General features: G+C 34.0%; 1 protein-coding gene across 3 annotated transcripts in view; it reads left to right on the top strand.

Annotated features, from left to right (window-relative positions):
• The window catches only part of ttc28 (tetratricopeptide repeat domain 28), a 584,574-nt gene that overhangs the window by 204,459 nt on the left and 358,796 nt on the right, over positions 1-21,319 (top strand). The window contains exon 1 of one of the 3 annotated variants that reach the window (XM_056466244.1): positions 17,513-18,309. The exons of the other annotated variants lie outside the window; for them this stretch is intronic. Within the exon in view, the coding sequence (XP_056322219.1) occupies positions 18,283-18,309 (27 nt within the window). The 5' untranslated portion in view covers positions 17,513-18,282. Of the gene's footprint in view, positions 1-17,512; positions 18,310-21,319 lie in introns of those variants that run through there. 3 annotated transcript variants of the gene reach the window in all.

Here is a 21,319-nt window from a genome sequence, read left to right as displayed (position 1 = left end):
CTATATTTTCCTGTAGCATGTCAGTTTGTAATATCAATTTACATTTCCAAACATTGTTTTGGTCATTAATTATAAATTCTACAGTGAGATTATTGTCTGACAACAGCCATTGCTCCACACAGAGATCTGATCTGATCATGTATTACTATATATTTTTGTTTAGGTAGGTTATTTCAAACTGACATTTTCAATATTTTATTTTTATTTGCTCATTTTCCTGTAGCTTAGTCCCTGATCTTGTTTTGTTCAATTTTATTTTATTTTATTTTATTTTATTTTATTTTATTTTATTTTATTTTATTTTATTTTATTTTATTTTATTTTCATTCGGCTTTGTCCCAGATTTTATTTTATTTTATTTTATTTTATTTTATTTTATTTTATTTTATTTTATTTTATTTTATTTTATTTTATTTTATTTTATTTTATTTTATTTTTTTTATTTTTATTTTTTTCCTGTAGCTTAGTCCTATTTTATTTTATTTAATTTAATTTAATTTTATTTTCATTCGGCTTTGTCCCTGAATTTATTTTATTTTATTTTATTTTATTTTATTTATTTTATTTTATTTTATTTTATTTTATTTTATTTTATTTTATTTTATTTTATTTTATTTTATTTTATTTTATTTTATTTATTTTTTATTTTTTCCTGTAGCTTAGTCCTATTTTATTTTATTTTATTTTATTTTATTTTCATTTGGCTTTGTCCCTGAATTTATTTTATTTTATTTTATTTTATTTTATTTTATTTTATTTTATTTTATTTTATTTTATTTTATTTTATTTTATTTTATTTTCATTCGGCTTTGCCCAGATTTTATTTTATTTTATTTTATTTTATTTTATTTTATTTTATTTTATTTTATTTTATTTTATTTTATTTTATTTTATTTTATTTTTTTTCCTGTAGCTTAGTCCTATTTTATTTTATTTTATTTTATTTTATTTTATTTTATTTTATTTTATTTTATTTTATTTTATTTTATTTTCATTCAGCTTTGTCCCTGAATTTATTTTATTTTATTTTATTTTATTTTATTTTATTTTATTTTATTTTATTTTATTTTATTTTATTTTATTTATTTTATTTTATTTTATTTTATTTATTTTATTTTATTTTCATTCGGCTTTGCCCAGATTTTATTTTATTTTATTTTATTTTATTTTATTTTATTTTATTTTATTTTATTTTATTTTATTTTATTTTATTTTATTTTATTTTATTTTATTTTATGTTATTTTCATTCGGCTTTGTCCCTGAATTTGTTATTTTATTTTATTTTATTTTATTTTATTTTATTTTATTTTCATTCGGCTTTGTCCCTGATTTTATTTTATTTTATTTTATTTTATTTTATTTTATTTTATTTTATTTTATTTTATTTTATTTTATTTTATTTTATTTTATTTTATTTTATTTTATTTTTAATTCAGTTTAGTCTTTGATTTACGATGCTACTGAAAAATATAGAAATAACAGACTTTAATTTTTTTTGTGAAACTACTAGTGACCTAAAACTTTTGCAGTTCTGTATCATTATGGCTTTTTATTCGTTTTTCTTCATGTTAAGCTGCTTTGACGGAATCGACATTGTAAAAAGCGTTATAGAAATAAAGATGAACAGAACTGAATAGATTTCCCAGTACGGGGTTGCAGCTGGAAGGGCATCCGCTGTGTAAAACATATGCTGGAATACTTGTTAGTTCATTCCACTGTTGCGACCTCTGATAAACCAAGCTGAAGCCAAATGAATAAATGAATGAACTGAATAGAATCCCTGAAGATACTTACTTACTTACTTGATTGTATATATTAAAATCCCTCTCCAGAGTTTTCCGACCTAACAGCCGGATCAGGGATGCGTCCTCTTGACCTCCAACTGTCCCTCACACACGGCTTACAGCAGAATGTGACCCATCTGACCCGCACCTTCCTACTGGGAATTAGGCGGGATCTCCAGGGTGCACAAGAACTCAATACATCTTCATCAGAGTGGGAGAGTTCAATCGCGAGCCATTAGCGGGGCCGAGAGTAAAGGTGGAGCAGCTGTTGGGTCTTAGAATGGCTTGTTGCATCTTTTGTGTTTTGGAGATCCGAGGTGTCTGTTTCACGCCCCCTCCTCCTCCTCCTCCTCTCCGTCAGCGAACTGCTGTCTGAAGATAGAGCCGCTGTGGCTGTGAGATACGCCGCACAACATTAATTAGCAGCTCTCATTATAGCCCGCGGCCTCCTCACTCTGTCGAGCGGTGTGTGTGTGTCGCGCTCATGCACCACGTTTCCCAAGGTCTCGGCGTCTTCACAATATGCTTGAATATTCTTGTTTACCAAGTTGCTTTAAACAGCTCTGTGATTCATTTGGGTGAAAACTAACCTAGGGGGGATTTCCTGCAAATAACGGCAAAGTTGGCTGCTTTGATTCAGCGCATTATTTCAAACTCGTAGCCAAAGTAACGCAACAGAAAATGTTGTTTTCCATAGCGCTTTATTAAAAATGACATGCGATAGGAGTAGATTTTAGTTCACATCTGCTAGGATTGGGATTGTAGTTGACAAATTAGTCAGTAAAAAAAAAAACGTTTTTTGAAACACACCATTTTTTATGAAAATATACACTCACCGGCCACTTTATTAGGTACACTTGTCCAGCTAGGCGTGTAGACACGGTCAAAACGATCTGCTGCAGTTCAAACCGAGCATCAGAATGGGGAAGAACGGTGATTTAAAGTGACCTTGAAGCGTGGTTGTAGGTGTCAGTCCGGCTGATCTGAGTATTTCAGAAGCTGCTGATATACTGGGATTTTCACGCACAACCATCTCTAGGGTTTACAGAGAATATCCGAAAAAGAGGAAATATCCAGTGAGCCGCAGTTCTGTGGGCGCAAATGCCTTGTTGATGCCAGACGTCAGAGGAGAATGGCCTGGTTCAGACTGTTAAACTTGTTTCACACCGCAAGTGTAAGCAGAGCGTGAGCAGAGCGTGTTTTTTCGGCGTCCATGTTAACAGATTAGAACTTTCATGCCGCACACAGAAGCAGCGCATCAGCGCTAGGCGTGAGCGACGCTGAAGCAGCAGTGCCGCGATAGCTTCGACTCTGGGTCTACTTTTATCTTGCTGCTCGCGCTCAATTAAAGTGACAGTGCATTGATAATGACCAAAACACATTGAATGACGGTAAAAAGTAGCAATTTTACCCAATAAATGCATCAATAATATCCACTGACTTATATATAGTCAATCAAATGAACTTAAACGATTAAAAACAGCAACAAATCCAACCCGATACTGGTAAGGTGTACCTTAATAAAGTGGCCGGTGAGTGTAGTTACAGTAGAAGTCAGAATTATTAGCCCAAACTTCCAAATGACCAAACTCTATCATAAAAATGTCCTGTGGTGCGACAAAGATGGAAAATTTGGCTCAAAAATGTAATAACACAGTAGTTTTCATGGAAGAGGTCACGAGATGTCACACACACTCAAATGTATGTATATATTATACAAACCATCCAGTATTTTGGAGAAGTCAAACAAGTATATTGTTTGATAATAGTAGACTGTAGACTTTGAAGTATATATTCTACGGACTATCCTATATACTATATAGACAGCATTTTATAGATCTGTGTATGACTGCATGTTTGAATCAATCTCTAACGAGGCCTGCAGTCACAATTATTGATACAATTTTAAACATGATTTTTTGGTCTCATGGTGGTTTATTTTGCTCTGGCTACCCCTGATAAAAAAGGAATAATCCAAATAGGAGGACGTTTTACAGTATTTGGTCTCATTATAATTATTTGACGTTGCTATGATGAACATGATTGTATGTGCTGAAAAGTTTTTTAGAGTAAAGAACACTGGATGAAAAACATGCTTATTTTATTAGTACAGAAACTGAAAAGAACTATTAACACTTCTATAAAGTGCAGAGTCAAAGGTCTTCATTTAATTTAATTGTATAATTTTTTATTACATTTTTATTTTATTAATTTTTAATTTTATTTTATAGTTTATTCTATTTTATAATTATTTATTTTATATTACAAAAATTTTATTACATTTTTTTAAATTAATTGTTTTTTATTTTATCAAACTTTAATTTTATTACATTTCTACTTTTATAATTTTTTATTTTATTTTATTACATTTTTATTTTATAATTTTTATTTATTTATTACGTTTCTATTTTATTTTTTTATTAGATAGTTTTTATAAAACTTTTATTTTATTAATGTTTTGTTTTATTTTATAATTTTTTTCTTTTATTAAATTTTATTACATGTTTATTTTTATTTATTTTATTTATTTTTTTTGTTTATTAAATTTTATTACATTTTTATTTTATTACATTTTTATTTCATTTCATAATTTTTTTTATTTTTTTTATTACATTGTCTATTGTGTTTTTTTGTTTTATTTTATTTTATAAAATGTTTTATTTCATTAAATTTTTATTTTATTATTATTATTATTATTATTATTATTATTATTATTATTACTTTATTTTATTACATTTTTATTTTAATTCATTTCTATTTTATAATTTTATATTTTATTTTATTTTATTTTATTTTATTTTATTTTATTTTATTTTATTTTATTTTATTTTATTTTATACAGCTTTTCAGGCCCTAAAAATGCTTCTGCTGAGAAATTTGCTGTAAACTAAAAATGACCATTCTTTTTTGTTTAAACCACATGTATTATATTATATTATATTATATTATATTATATTATATTATATTATATCATATCACATCACATCACATCACATCACATCACATCACATCATATCATATCATATCATATGACATGACATGACATGACATGACATGACATGACATGACATTACATTACATTACATTACATTACATTATATTATATTATATTATATTACATTACATTACATTACATTATATTCTATTATAAAAACCAATTACATCACCAAATACAATAATCATAAGAACAAAAAAAAATCTTTATATGCCTTCTGTCTTGCATTTTGTATTCATTTTAATGTAGAATATTAAAGCCTATGAAATGTCATATCCTTTTGATTTTCCTGGCTCAAACCTTTCATATAAAATTAGTCTAAAGGCTTTCATAGACTCCCTTTTTTAAGTTTCATTACGAGCTGTTCGCACTTTGGGAATATTAAAGTGAATAATACACGGATTTCTCACATATAGTGCTTTTAAGCCTATTTAAAAAGCACAAGAGAGTGCCTAAGCACAAGAAAGAAAATCACATTCCAAGCATGCAGTCTGTAAAAGAAGTGTAGGTGCGAGTGTAGGTAATCTCTCTTACATAATATCCGCACAGTACACACCCTGGCTGTCACTCGCTGTATCTCCGTAATGCACTTTTCCTATATCCAGCCTTTCATTTTTCTGTCAGCCGGTCCTTTCAGACGAATGATAAAGGTAGGGAGAGTGTGACACAGAAAAAAAAATACACAGAATGTTTCTGCTAAATCACCAGAAGAGCTTTCAAATGCGTGTGTGTGATGTCCTGTGTTGACCTGATGGGGAAAGCAGACCACAGCTGGAGTTCGGAGAAGCTTCTGCTGGTTTGCTCACTTTCGCGCGGCTGTTTTTCTTATCACACTGTTGTGCTTGTAGGCCAACATCAGATTTCACAATTTCATAGGTGTCATAAATTTAACTGGGTGTAATGTGTGCTAAACATACTGACAGGTTGCTAGGATGTTTTTGGCTGTTGTTCGGTTGTTGTGGTACTTGCTGTGTTGGGTGGTTGGAATAGTATGCCTAGGTGGTTGATGGTGTTCAAGGTTGTTATGCTACTTACAGGTGGTTGATGGTGTGTTCAAGGTAGTTATGCTACTTACAGTTGGTTGATGGTGTGTTCAAGGTTGGAATGGTGCTTCTAGGTGGTTGTTGGGGTGTTCTGACGGCCGGTAGGGAGTTCAGGGTTGTTAAGGTACTTTTAGCTGGTTGAAAGAGTGTTCAAGGTTGTTGTAGCATGTTCTGGGTGGTTTATATGGTTGTTATGGTACATATACTTATATGTGGTTATTATGGAACATATATGTTGTTGCTAGGGTTTCCAAGGTTGTAACGCCATATCTAGGGGATTAATATTGTGTTCTGAGTGGTTGTTAGGGTGTTCAAGGTTGTTATGCTACTTACTGGTGGTTGATGGTGTGTTCAAGGTAGTTATGCTGCTTACAAATGGTTGATGGTGTGTTCAAGGTTGGTATGGTGCTTTTAGGTGGTTGTTGGGGTGTTCTGGCGGTCGGTAGGGAGTTCAGAGTTGTTAAGGTACTTTTAGGTGGTTGAAAGAGTGTTCAAGGTTGTTGTAGCATGTTCTGGGTGATTGAGAGGGTGTTCTGGGTGGTTTATATGGTTGTTATGGTACATATACTTATATGTGGTTATTATGGAACATATATGTCGTTGCTAGGGTTTCCAAGGTTGTAACGCCATATCTAGGGGATTAATATTGTGTTCTGGGTGGTTGTTAGGGTGTTCAAGGTTGTTATGCTACTTACTGGTGGTTGATGGTGTGTTCAAGGTAGTTATGCTACTTACAGTTGGTTGATGGTGTGTTTAAGGTTGTTATGGTACTTTTAGGTGGTTGTTGGGGTGTTCTGGTGGTCGGTAGGGAGTTCAGGGTTGTTAAGGTACTTTTAGGTGGTTGAAAAAGTGTTCAAGATTGTTGTAGCATGTTCTGGGTGATTGATAGGGTGTTCTGGGCGGTTTATATGGTTGTTATGGTACATATATGTCATTGCTAGGGTTTCCAAGGTTGTAACGCCACATCTAGGGGATTAATATTGTGTTCTGGGTGGTTTTTAGAGTGTTCAAGGTTGTTATGGTACTTCCAGTTGGTTTGTGGGGTGTTCTGGTGGTCAGTAGGGAGTTAATAGTTAACTGGGTGGTTAGTTCTGGGTGGTTAAAAAAGTGTTCAAGGTTGTTATACAACAAGGTGGTTGATAGAGGTTTCAACGTTGTTATGGTACTTGTAGGTGGTTGATACAGTAGCATATTCTGGGTGTTTGATAGGGTGTTCAAGGTTGCCATAGTATACCTGTATGATTGATAGGGTCTTCTGGGTGGTTTAAAAGGTCTTTGAAATTGTATGGGTAGTTCTATGTAGTTGTTGCTATGGTGTCCAAGGTTGTTATGACACATCTAGGTGATTGATATTGTGTTACGGGATGTTGTTAGGGTGTTCAAGGTTGTTATGGCTTTTTAGGTGGTTGATTGTGTGTTCTGTTGTTAAGGTACTTCTAGGTGGTTGATACAGTAGGATGATCTGGGCGATTGACAGGATGTTGAAAGTTGTAATTGTACACCTGTGTGATTGATAGGGTGTTCTGGGTGGTTATAATGTAGGGGTACTTCTATGTGGTTGCTATGGTGTCCAAGGTTGTTATGACACATCTAGGTGATTAATATTGTGTTCTGGGTGGTGGTTGGGGTGTTCTAGATTGCTATGGTACTTCTAGGTAGTTGATAGGGTGTTATGGGGGGGGGGTTGTTAGGGTGTTCATGGTTTTTATGGCACTTCTAGGTGTTTGGTATTGTGTTCTAGAATATAGATTGTACACCTAAGTGGTTGCTAGGGTGCTCAAGGTTATGTCACTTCTTAGGTGGCTGATAGGGTGTTCTACTGTAGGTTATTATAGTATGTCTATGTGGTTGCCAGGGTGTTCAATGTTGTTATGGTGATTTTAAGGGATTGATTGTGCTCTGGATGGTTAATGGGGTATTAGATTGTTATGTTACAAACTATACAATCTGATACAGTAGGATGTTCTGGATGGCTGATATATGTTCAAAGTCGTTGTGGTACACCTAGACGATACCACAGGATTGATAGGGTGTTCTAGGTTGTTATGGTAATTTTATGGGGTTGATAGAGTGTTCTGAGTGGTTGACAGGGTGTTCTAAATTGTTATGATACTCTAGGTGGTTGTTACGCTAGGGTGTACTGTGCAGTTGATGTAGGTCCAAGGTTGTTGTTATATACCTGCGTGGTTGCTAGGGTGTCCTGAGTGGTTGCTAGGTTGTCTAATGTTGCTGGTCCAAGGTTTTTATAGCACTTTTAGGTAAGTGATATGCTGCTACCCAGCAGAAACACAACGTCAAAAGACATTAATATTAGGTTAGATTTAGGTTGTGATGTTGGGTATCTAAAATTCAGTGTCTAACCTGCGTCTAAGGACAACGTTATTTTGATGTCCAATAGCGACATCAAATGATGTTGATATTTGGTTGATTTTAGGTTGTGTTGGAAAGTGACCAAAATCCAACGTCGAGCCAACATCTTAAACCAACGTCATATTGACGTCAAATACAGACATTTATTCATCAGGTATGACAACCAAAATCTAACGTCTGATAGACGCCATAGTGCTAACGTCCACACAACGTCAAGCTGTAACATCATTAGACGTTGATATTTGGTTGTTTTTAGGTTGTCTTGGAAAGTGACCAAAATCCAATGTCTGTCCGACGTTGAACACTGACGTTGGTCTGACGTTGGGTTCTGATGTCAACCCGATTTTCATTTCCACCCATAATGCAATGTCCCACGACATTTGGGTACAATGTCAGTCTGACTTCATGTTGATGTCCTGTGTCTGCTGGGTGTTATGGTACTTCAGGTGTTCTGGGTTGCTAACACATCTAAGCGGTTGATATGTACTTCTAGATGCTTCCTAGGGTATTGAAGGCTCTTCCTCAGGCTTGATAGGGTGTTCTAGGTTGTTGTGGGGATTTTTAGGGGTTGATAGATTATTCTATTTGGTTGATAGGGTGTTCTAGGTGGTTATACTTCTGTGTGATAGCTAGTGCTAGTTGCTAGGTGTTCAAGGTTGCTCTAGTACTTACAGGGGGTTGCTAGTGTGCTCTTGTGACGAATTCTCCAAGGAAGCACAAAAACTAGAGAATACATTTTTAAATAATGTAATTAAATAGGCCAATTCTACATATCAAGGTACTGTTTTGTTCTGAGTATTTTATTTTGTACATTAATCTTTTTATTTGAACTATAATAATCTCTAATAAGAAACCCAAAACACCAGAAGCAAGGGGTTTTCTTCCTGAGGATTTTCGCAATATAGGTTTTTACAGTATGCACTTTGGATTAAAGAGAAAAGCTCTGATGTTTTGGCTTTTAGAAAACAACAAAAAATTAGAAAGTAGAGAAGCTGATTGATGTTAAAATGAGCAATCAAGTGTATAGTTAAAGCCACAAATAAGATATCAGTGCTAATACACACTGAAGAGAACACGCAAAGACGCCTCTATCAGACATTGTGAATCCAGATTGCATTAGACATATTGTTGATAAACATTAAGATACAGACAATTCGTTCATAATATTTGTAGTCAAATAAAGTCAGTAATAAGGAACATCAGATGTCTAATATTATTCAAGTTGTAATTAATACACTAAAGACAATTGCAGTGACTAGCATTTCTTTCTAGAACGTTCTTTGATATTAAAATTATTTTATTTTTTGCTTCCTTATAATTCGCCACTCATCAATACCAAGCTGCTCCGATGAAATGTGCTTTTAATCATGTTTTATTGCTGATGCACGAATAAATAATGCTACCCACAGTTTGTCTTCATTGATGGCTAACAATGTCCAATCTGTCCTCTTAAACTGCAGCTGAAGCCCAACATCTGTGCTTTTATTCTGGGATGACACTGATGGAGGTCATTTATATCAGTTCAAACTTGTAATGTTGTTACAGAGGTGATATCTTTGTCTCGCTAGTCTCATTAAACCACAGCAGTGGCCGTCCCGTCCTTTATTTGACACGGAAAGCTTGTTTCTAAGTCCGCTGTTAGCAGGTGCAAGTGTGATGTGTGTGTATCGAATATAACATTACCTATGTTTCCATTCAAAGATATGAATTAGACTAACACCATGTCCTAACGATACACGGGGACACGACAGAAACATTTAAATACCCGCCACTGCACTCACAACAAAATGATAAAGACATTTAATTAATACATATTAAACCTGTTTTACATTATTAATAAGCTACTGAGTGAATGATGTTGTTGGCTATCTCTGTTTTACAGTTTCTTTTTCAAAATGTCTGCTATTTTTTTTATTTTCAAGATCTGAGGTGAACTTTCTGCTGCTACTTTTCTGTAGTATGGCAATACATGTCACGTAAATTGGGATTTACTCACATTGGTATAACACTGAATAAAACCCATAATCAGTACCTGAGGTTATCATTGTCATAGTAGTATATGCTGTTGTTCTGCCGCAACATTGCAGAAATAAAAAGTATTTCTAAGTATTTCTATCGTGTCTTTGCATATTAGACTAAAATAATATTATTGCTGTTTGTTTAAACTACTTATTCAAAACAAGCTGATACAACACAATTTTGGAGATTTGTTTTGGGAAACTTAATTGTTTTTGTTCAGTCCACTTACATTTATGTTAGCTTCATCTATTTGTGTTGGACCCTGCGTTTTTTTACAGTGTAACATGTGCTGTAAATCACACAGTGAAAAATTCTGACTTTTACACAATTTATTCATGTTGTCCAAACACAGAGATATTAAGTTGACTTAAGCTGAAGTGGATTGAACATGAAACAATTAAGTTGTCTACAAAGAAATCTCAAATGTGTGTTGTTTCAGTTTGTTTAAATAAGCAGTTTGAAGAAGCTGAATTATTATTATTATTATTATTCTTTTCAGTGCACCTGCGTTTAACGCTTTATCTGTGTCTTGTGTGAATGCACTGTAATTGTAAACAAATATATATGTGTTGAATTTAAACAAACACATTAAATTTAGTAATGTTTGACCTAATTTGTTTGTTTAAATTTAGTATAAATTTTGCATAAATAAACTGTTTACAACCACTCAACTTAAAATGTAGTACATCCAAGGAAGGGGCAATGCAGTGGCACAGTAGGTAGTGCTGTCGCCTCACAGCAAGAAGGAGCCTCAGCTGGGTCAGTTGGCGTTTCTGTGTGGAGTTTGCATGTTCTCCCTGCGTTCGCACGGGTTTCCTCCTGGTGCTCCGGTTTCCCCCACAATCCAAAGACATGCGGTACAGGTGAATTGGGAAGGCTAAATTGTCCATAGTGTGAGTAAGTGTGTATGGATGTTTCACAGAGATGGGTTGCGGCTGGAAAGGCATCCGCTGCGTAAAAACATGTGCTGGATAAGTTGGCGGTTCATTCCGCTGTGGCGACCCCGGATTAATAAAGGGACTAAGCCGAAGAGAAAATGAATGAATGAATGAACATCCAAGGAATCATCTTTGAATAATTTTTTTTTTCAGTTACTTGTTGGATAAAAAGTTTATCTCCATTCAGTTATGTATATTTTCTAAATTAATGCACATCATTAGCTTTTGCATTAAACATTTTAATGCGATAGTACAAACTGCATAAAAGTAGGTGGATGGAAGTAAAGCTAATGCTTTGTGTAATGCTTTAAAGGGGAAATGTTTGATTAAATACATTTTATAAATAGGCTAAATAAATAAATAAATAAATAAATAAATATTTGGTCCATTTGCTTTACTAGTCTACAATGTAGTGTAGTAATTATATTACATAAGTATGTTTTTAGAATTACAATAATTTATTATACATTATAATAATATAATACATTTGGAAATGTGTGAACTTATTAGTAGTTATAGTAATATTTAACATTTAAAAAGTTGATCTGCATTCAGTTTTTATGCATATTTGCTACATTTATGCGCATCTTAGCTTTTGCATTAAGAATTTTTTTTATCTGATCTTGCACAATGCATTAAAATAGGTGAATAGAAACACTGCGAATGCTTTGTTTAATGGTCTAACTACACTCGCCTATCCAAGTTTTAGGATCAACAAATAACTAGACTTCTAATTGATCATTTGGAATCAGAAGTGGCTTATATGAAAGTCAAAGGCCTCTAGATTACACTTATTTGACCAAAATAAAATATGATCATGCCTTGATTTTTAATTATTTCATTAGGACAGTAAGGTCTGACTTTTCTTAGACAAAAGTCTTGTCACTGAACAGACATAATGTACAGGATAGAATATAAAGTCATGCTGCTGTGGAAACAGAATGAATATTGTATCTGACTCCATCATGAGCTTGGAGGACTGCATCCACACATCTCTGCAATGACTCAAATCACTGATTAATAAAGTCATCTGTAATGGCAAAGAAAGCGTTCTTGCAGGACTCCCAGAGTTCATCAAGATCCTTTGGATTCATCTTTAATGCCTCCTCCTTCATCTTACCCCTGACATGCTCAATAATGTTCATGTCTGGTGACTGGGCTGGCCAATCCTGGAGCACCTTGACCTTCTTTGCTTTCAGTAACTTTGATGTGGAGGCTGAAGTATGAGAAGGAGCGCTATCCTGCAGAAGGATTTGCCCTCTTCTGTGGTTTGTAATGTAATGGGCAGCACAAATGTCTTGATACCTCAGACTTTTGATGTTTCCATCCACTCTGCAGATCTCTCACACGCCCCATACTAAGTGTAACCCCAAACCATGATTTTTACTTTACCAAACTTGACTGATTTCTATAAGAATCATGGGTCCATGTGGGCTCCAGTAGGTCTTACAGTAGGCAGTTCAACAGATGATTCATTTTTCAAATGATCAACTAGAAGTCAAGTTATAATTTGTTGCTCTTACAACTGGGATTGACAACAAGACTTTTGTCAGGTAGTGTAATGTCCAAATTCTTTCTGTAGAAAAAAAAGCTCAACTATTTCTGCTGACGAACACAATGCGTCTTGTGTGCAAATGCAGGAAACGACATACAGTAGTGCAGTACAGTTGAATCAACCGGTTGCCAGGGGAAACGCGGCTCTGCCCTCTTCCTGTCTGTGAATGCTCACCGTTAAACTTTTTGAAATCGGACCTCAAGAATAATATTATTAAAGGATCATGGAAATTTGCCAACTGGAGACACAAGGACTCGTCCAGATCTTCCTTAAGAAGCAAAACACCAAAGCAAACAAGCAGAGTGCTGAATGTTTAAAGACGGTCGGTCAGCGATGGACAGAGCAGGTGTCATATTACAGCCAGCTATTTTCAGCAGGGAATGCAGCAATTGATTTTGCTTATATAAATAAACACTGGATTCACAGCTAAATAAAAAAAGTCCAGTGCCTAGAAAATAATGGTGTTCTATGCAGTTATAGGGCATTTTGATGCAAACCACCTCACTTGTGTTTGCATGGACTGTAATGCGATGCCGAATACACTGTACATCACATGAATTAGTTACGCAGTGGTTGGCCCAGCACTGTATGCTAGCTCGATGGTGACAGTTTATTATCATTTTCATTAATAAGTCATTAACAAACATCATTATGTTAAATCATTCTTAACAGATCATTTGCTAGTGCAGAATACACAGCTTTAGTTTTCATTTACTGTAAAAAATGACTTTTGCTGCTTGTTTAAACTATTTATTTAAAATGAGTTGAGTCAACAAAATTCTTAAGTTTTTTTTGGGGATAGCTTATGTTCAACTTAATTAATTTGTGTTAGGACAACATGAAGGAATTCCCATCATTTTTACAGTGTTTTTGAATGGTCATGAACTAATCATTGGTTGTGTTACTGGTTTTATAAGCAAGGAAGTTAATATATATATACAGTGCTCATAATTAAAATCTGAAGCCAAATCTGGAGCTTATCTATCAAAATAACTTACGATAACGGTCCAAAAACTGCACTCAAAAAAACTTTTTTTTTGCTTGTTCAAACTACTTAATTAAAATGAGCTGAAACAACTCAGTTCTTGAGATTTCATTGGGAAAACTTATTTTTTTAAGTTCAATCCACATAAATTTGTTAAAAGTGTTAACTTAATCAATTTGTGTTGGGTCAACATGAATGAATTATGTGGAACTTTGCATTTTTTACAGTGTAGTACACCCAAATTTATATGTTATACAAATATATTAAATACAAATTTAAAATAGAGGAAAAATCACGAGGAGCAAAGAATTTAAATTTTTTAATTTTTTTTTATTTTGTAGGCTGTAATTCTGCAATATTTTGCTTGAATTTAATTGTATTATCTTTCAATTTCTAAATTTTTGTGACTAAAATATTATTTTCATAAATATATCTGTTTAATAAATCTGTTCTGTTTAAATGCACCGAAATACATGCCTGTACTCACTGAGAAATGGATAATAATATTCATTTTCAAAATGGGGTGTACTCAATTACGCTGAGCACTATAGTTGAAGTTATTATTAGCCCCCCTTTAAATTTTTTTTTTCTTTTTAAAATATTTCCCAAATGATGTTTAACAGAGCAAGGAAATTTTCACAGTAGGTCTGATCATATTTTTTCTTCTGGAGAAAGTCTTATTTGGTTTATTTTGGCTAGAATAAAAGCAGTTTTAAATGTTTGAAAAACCATTTTATGGTCAAAATTATTAGCCCCTTTAAGCTATATTTTTTTCGATAGTCTACAGAACAAACCATCGTTATACAATAACTTGCCTATTTACCCTAACCTGCCTAGTTAACCTAATTAACCTAGTTAAGCCTTTAAATTGTCTCTTAAGCTGTAAAATATTATTTACCGTTATTTACCTCGGGGTTTACAGAAATTGGGGTAAAAATAAACAGGGGCTAATAATTCTGACTTCAACTGTATATATATATATATGTTGAAAAAAATCTGCTCTCCGTTAAACAGAAATTGGGGACAAAAATAAACAGGGGTCTAATAATTTAGGGGAGTAATATATATAGATATTATCATTTATTATATTATATATTATTATTATATTGATTGGCAGATAACTCTTGATATAATGAGGCAATTTATGTAGAAAGCATAAAAAATACAAGTAAAATCTTTATATTTGTTCTTCAAGTTGTTTTTTAATGCTAAGGTGTTGTAATATGAATAAAATAATGTTCCATAGTCATTCAGCTACATGATATATTTACTTTACTAATAAATTAACATAATTTAACATTCCAAACTGTAGGCTACCTTTAAGAAATGTATTAAATAACTAGACTAAATAAATATCCAGTCCATTGGCTTAATCAGAAAACAATGTGGTCACTCCACTTCAGATGTTAATGTAGTAAAGTATTTATATTATATAAGTATATTTTATTTATTAAAATAATTTATTATACATTATAATACGATAATAATTATTTAATTGTGTGAATTACTTGGTAATTAAACTATTGTACATTTTTTTTCTTATTGAAGATGTTCTAAAAGGTAATATGCAAAGTAATAACTGGAATGAAGTCAAAGTATATCAATACTGTCTTGGTCGGTGATTCTTTGTCATGTAATGTTTTTCTAGGTACATTTCACAGAAAACAAGAATATTTTCAGATATTGTAACACCTTTAAATAATGGTCCATTAGTTAATGTATGTAATTAACTAATGGACCTAACTAAACTAATTAACTCATTTTTACAGTGTTTTTGAATGGTCATGAACTAATCATTGGTTGTGTTACTGAGTTTATAAGCAAGGAAGTTAATTTTTATATATATATATATATATATATATATATATATATATATATATATATATATATATATATATATATATATATACAGTGCTCATAGCCAAAATCTGAAGCCAAATCTGGAGCTTATCTAACAAAAAATTACGATAACAGTCCAAAAACTAAACTCAAAAAAACTTTTTTTTTTTGCTTGTTCAAACTACTTAATTAAAATGAGCTGAAACAACTCAATTCTTGAGATTTCATTGGGAAAACCTTTTCTTTATGTTCAATCCACATAAATTTGTTAAAAGTGTTAACTTAATCAATTTGTGTTGGGTCAACATGAATGAATTATGTGGAACTTTGCATTTTTTACAGTGTAATACACCCAAATGTATATGTTAAAATAAAAATGTATTAAATGTATTAAATAACTAGACTAAATAAATATCCAGTCCATTGGCTTTATCAGAAAACAATGTGGTCACTCCACCTCAGATATCAATGTAGTAAAGTATTTATATTATATAAGTATATAATTAAAATAATTTATTATACATTATAATACGATAATAATTATTTAAATGTGTGAATTACTTGGTAATTAAACTATTGATTATTTTCAGATAGTGTAACACCTTTAAATAACGGTCCATTAGTTAATGTATGTACTAACATGAACAAACAATAAGTAATATGTTTATTACGCTATTTATTCAACTTTGTTAACGTTAGTTACTGTTCTTTAAATTAAATATTGTTAGTTCATGTTATTAAGGTTAACAAGCACAGCTTTAGATTTTAATATCGCATTAGTTATTGAACTATGATTATTAAATGCTATAGAACAGTGTTTCCCAACCCTGTTCCTGGAGGCACACCAACAGTTCATGTTTTTGGATGTCTCCCTCATCTGACCCATTAACTTCAGGTTTTGGAGTCTCTTCTAATGTTCTGATGAGTTGTTTCAGGTGTGTTTGATTAGGAAGAGAATGAAAATGTGTGCTGTTAGTGTGCCTTCGGGAACAGGGTTGGGAAACTCTGCTATAGAAGATCATTCATGCTAAGTTAATGTTAGTAAATACATTAACTAATGGACCATTATTCCAAAGCAGGGGTGCCCAAACGTTTTCTTAGGGGCCAAAAACCAAACTTGATTGAGGCTAGTGGGCCGAAGGTAAATATATTTGCCATGGGTAATTTCCTAATTTATTTAATAAAGTTTTAAAAAAGACTAGAAAACATTGCTTTAAATTAACTATTAGTTTTTAACACAATAATGAACTTATTACAATCAAATAATCTAATTTATAACAGAATTACACTAGTCTTTGTCTTGATTTGCTTGCTGATAGTCCTCTATCCGTCGAGTGACAGTATTTACATTTAAGAAAAATCTGATTCATTTACAACATTTCATTAAAACATTTAATTTCAGTTTGCTTTTTTGTAGCTCAGCTATAACACAAACAAACAAGGTTATGTCAACTTAGAAGTCATGATCTCTGTGTTAAAGGCATTCACCCTAACCCTCTCCATCATATTCACTTCTCCTGTCAGATGCGATGGTGGGCCAAATCAAAGGTTAGAATGGGCCAAGTTTGGGCCATAGTTTGGACATCTCTGCTCTAAAGTTGTACCTACTTTGCTTTATTTTAATGTGATTAAGCCATTTATACTCTGTAAGATCATCAATGCATTTTTAAAGTAAAATTCCAAAATGTAGCATATTTTTATAACCAATTTAAAGCATTAAACCTCTGAAATAAACTTCTAACATGTATTGTTGCTCTAAAAGATCAAATAAAACCAGTTTTTGTCAAATGTTTTATCCAATGTCATGAATGGCCAGTTTGGCGGGTTTTGAGCGTGTAAAGGTTTGCGCTCGAGTACTTTTATCCTTTTTGTGCAGCAGTGGGCTTTATAAATCCAGATTATATATATATGTGTGTGAGTGTGTGTATCCGGAGGCTCTATGACCCCGCGGACTCCTGTCCTCCTCCTCCACCTCCTCCTTTCTCAGCGCAGAGGAGCAGCGGGGAAGGAAGTTATTAGTGTTCTGCGCTCCAGTTCTGCGCTGTCGGAGGATATCCTTCTCCTTCCAACTCTCCAAATTCCAAGGATTTTTCTGTTTTTCTTTCCCACTCCTCCTCCTCCGCGTCTTCGTCTCTCCAACTGGATCAGTCCATTTCTGCGCGTCTTTTCTTTTTTTTCTTCTTATTTTGCGCGCGCGCGCGTGTGTGTGTGTACAGAATTACGCATCATCTCTGGAATCTCGATCCACTGTGATTTTTGGGAGTAATTTCCATCAACGTTGGTTTTATGTAGAACTTTTCACCCTGTTGCTCACCTTTACGCGATCTACGCTTGACATTTAAAGGAAAACCGGACTGTTTTGTGCGAACAGTCGTGTCTCGTTGATCAGAAACGGAAAGTTTTCTTCTTTTTTTCCTCCTCTTCCGCGCGAGGCACATCAGCCGCTGTCACGATGGAGAGCGAATGCCTCCGCATATAGCGTGCCAAGTGTCTCTTCTGGATTGTAGTACGCTCGTACTCGTCTTTAAACGAACACAAACTACCAGTTGAAGTTGAACCGAGGCGATTTCTTCAGACTGCGAGTGCTGGATTATCGGGAGGACACTAGAGGCTCCAGTGCTCTGCGCTTTTACGCACGTTTGCGCGCCTGGAGAGCGTCATGAATCAGCCGTCCGGAGACGCCGCGACTTTATGTCCTCATCTTGAATCCCACTTCGTGATGTTTTGATGCTGTTCATTTTTGATTTACAAATATGATGAAATGGCAGCCCCGGAAGAAGGTAAGATCGAGAAATCAGAATTTGTCGAAGCGTATTTCGAGTTTGGCTATAGATCAGGAGGGGGAAGACCTCTATATGAGCGCGATCTTGAAGGTTGTGCAGTGAATTCGAGCTTTTGAGGTGACTGGAAGAGTATGTGTAAGATGTTTTTGACGATATGTTAACTTAAAAGTGGAGTATCTTGATGTTGGGTGGACTAGAGATTGTGGTTGATGCTTAATGGAGAGGATACTACCATCATCGATTTGGTCAGTTTTTAATTCGCGGTGATTGTTGATTGCATTCATCTACACACTGTTGTGTGTGTAGTATTATAACGTATTTTCTATGTGATTTATGATTGTGAGGATGATGATGAGTCAAATGCAAAGTCACCTCAAGCTCAATATGTGATGTACGCTTGTCTGAATGCCGCGTTTTCTGTTGTTTTGGCTTTAAATCCAGTACAATTCTCTGTGTACAGCATTGTACAGTTTGTAACTTTAGTAGAACATCAGTGTTTTTGCATTCCTGATATGGTTGTAGACATTATAGCTTCCAATTTCATTGTTTTTCTCAGTCTAAATGCCATTTGATGGCAATCCACAGTATAAAAAATGTTGTGTTCCACACAAATCCTTCATGTTGTTCCAATTAAGATCTACTTATCTATTAAGTTCTACTCATCTATTAAAATCTATTAACTTAAGTTTTTCCAAAATTAAATGGATTGAACATAAAACAATTAGGTTGAACCTAAAAAAAACCCTGTAATAATTTTAAATAAGTAGTTTAAACAAGTAATTTTTGAGTGAATACCCTGTTTTGCTGTCTTGTGTTCATTTTGAATGAACTAAATGCTGAGTGTGCCATTGCCCGGGGCCCTTTGAACACCAGCCAACACTTGCATTTTCTTCTCCACTAGAGGGCAAGCATCCTCAAATGACAGAACCCAGCCTCCCTTGCTCCATGTTCTTCTGAGAAAACCAAATAATAACTCCATGGCATTCCTCTGCTTTTGTTTAAGACGAGATTTTGATTAGTTCATGTTGCGGCTGTATTGTTGAGCGTAGATTAAAAGGGCCTTAAATGGGTCTTTCTGTGCATCTTGACGATGACGTTTGGCGAGTGAGTCACTGCTACAGCTGCCGAACACCTCTTAGGGTTTGTAAATAAGACCTCCGTGGAAGATAAAACCTGATACGCAGCTGGAGACCCTAACAGCGCAAACAAACTTCAGGTTTCTTCCTCTGGCGTCTGCATTGCTGATGTTGTCGAGTTCATAGGCGATTTTTGTAAGTGATGATATAACAAAAGAAGTTGATTATTTGGCTCTCAATAGAAGACTGTCCCTGCAGGAGTCAAATCGCATTCGGCTCATTAGGGTCTCCACTTTTCTCCTCTATTGGAGGCATATTGTTTGGGGCTGCAGTTAATCAAAAGGCACCGCAGGCCGCACTCCACTACAAACACACTCGCAGAAACAGTCACGACATGGAGTGCGAGTTTGTTGTGATTGCGACTGTTGAAAAGGCCAGATTTCAAACTTGATTGTCTCTTTGTAAGCTGTCTTTTTGAGGGAGCTAATTGTGTGTAACACTTCCGTGAAGTCCCCTCACACACACACTTTTTAATGTATTGGTATTTAACAAGACTATGCATAGTAGAACACAGTTAAGAATAAGAAATTAGTTGAAACTCACTCTTTCTTTACAATAAAACTACACACTCACCGGCCACTTTATTAGGTACACTTACTAGCACCGAGTTAGACCTCATTTTGCCTTCAGAACTGCTTTAATCCTTCATGGCATAGATTCAACAAGGTACTGGAAATATTCCTCAGAGATTTTGGTCCATGCTGACATGAAGGCATCACGGAGTTGCTCTACTGGATTGAGATCTGGTGACTGTGGAGGCCATTTGAGTACAGTGAACTCATTGTCATGTTCGAGACTCATCAGACTCATCAGACCAGGCAACGTTTTTCCAACCTTAAGTAGTCCAATTTTGGTGAGCCTGTGCGAATTGTAGCCTCGGTTTCCTTTTCTTAGCTCACTGGAGTGGCACCTGGTGTGGTCTTCTGCTGCTGTAGTCCATCCGCCTCAAGGTTTGATGTTCAAAGTCACTTAAATCACCTTTCTTTCCCATTCTGATGCTCGGTTTAACTTGAGGACATCGTCTTGACCATGCCTACACGCCTAAATGCATTGAGTTGCTGCTAATTAGAAATTCGCATTATGGAGCAGTTGATCAGGTGTACCTAATAAAGTGGCCAGTGTACATCATAATGCATAAACTGCAAAAAAAGAGAGAAATTTTGTCATGCTTATAGTCCAAATATCTGCAATTTCGTAAATCGAGTAGCATTTTCTTGACAAGCATAAAATGCCGTCTTGTTTTAAGAGATATGTCAAAATAAACATATTTTTGCTTAAAAAAACTAAACGATTTTCCAAAATAATCAAAATTAATAAGCTAAATAATCTAATTTCATTGCAAAAACAAGATTATTTGGCTTATTTTAAGTAAAAACATACTTAATTATGACAGATTATTTCTTAAATCAAGATGATATTTGTTGCTTGTCTAGAAAATGCTTCTTGATGTAAGAATTTTTAGATATTTGGGCTAGAAACAAGACAAAAACTCAATGTAAGAACTTTTTTTTTTGCAGTGTAATCGAGAATTACACATAAATCCAATCGATTTTAATGTCGTATTTGTATGATTCATAAGGAACCACAGATATTTTAAGATTTCATAAGATATTGGATCAATAAACTGGGTTCCATTCAGTTCTTTTGGAAGGGTGTGTAATTACAGTTATCAGTGTGTGTATGAATGGTTCCATAATCATTTGAGTGAGCATCGTGATGGGATTGTTTTGGCACGGATGACAGTTTTTAATGTTTTTTGTAGGGCTTGTGTCAGGGAAGATCGCCCAGGTTTTTGGCACAGTCATACTTATGGTTGGCCGACTGTTCACATTCTTCTCTGAGTTGTCTGAACACATTTCCGACAGGGTTTT

This window comes from Danio aesculapii, chromosome 10 (genome assembly GCF_903798145.1).
Source record: "Danio aesculapii chromosome 10, fDanAes4.1, whole genome shotgun sequence".
Lineage (NCBI taxonomy): Eukaryota > Metazoa > Chordata > Actinopteri > Cypriniformes > Danionidae > Danio > Danio aesculapii.
The sequence above is the reverse complement of the archived record's forward strand: the minus strand, read 5'-3'. Positions and strand labels throughout refer to the sequence as shown.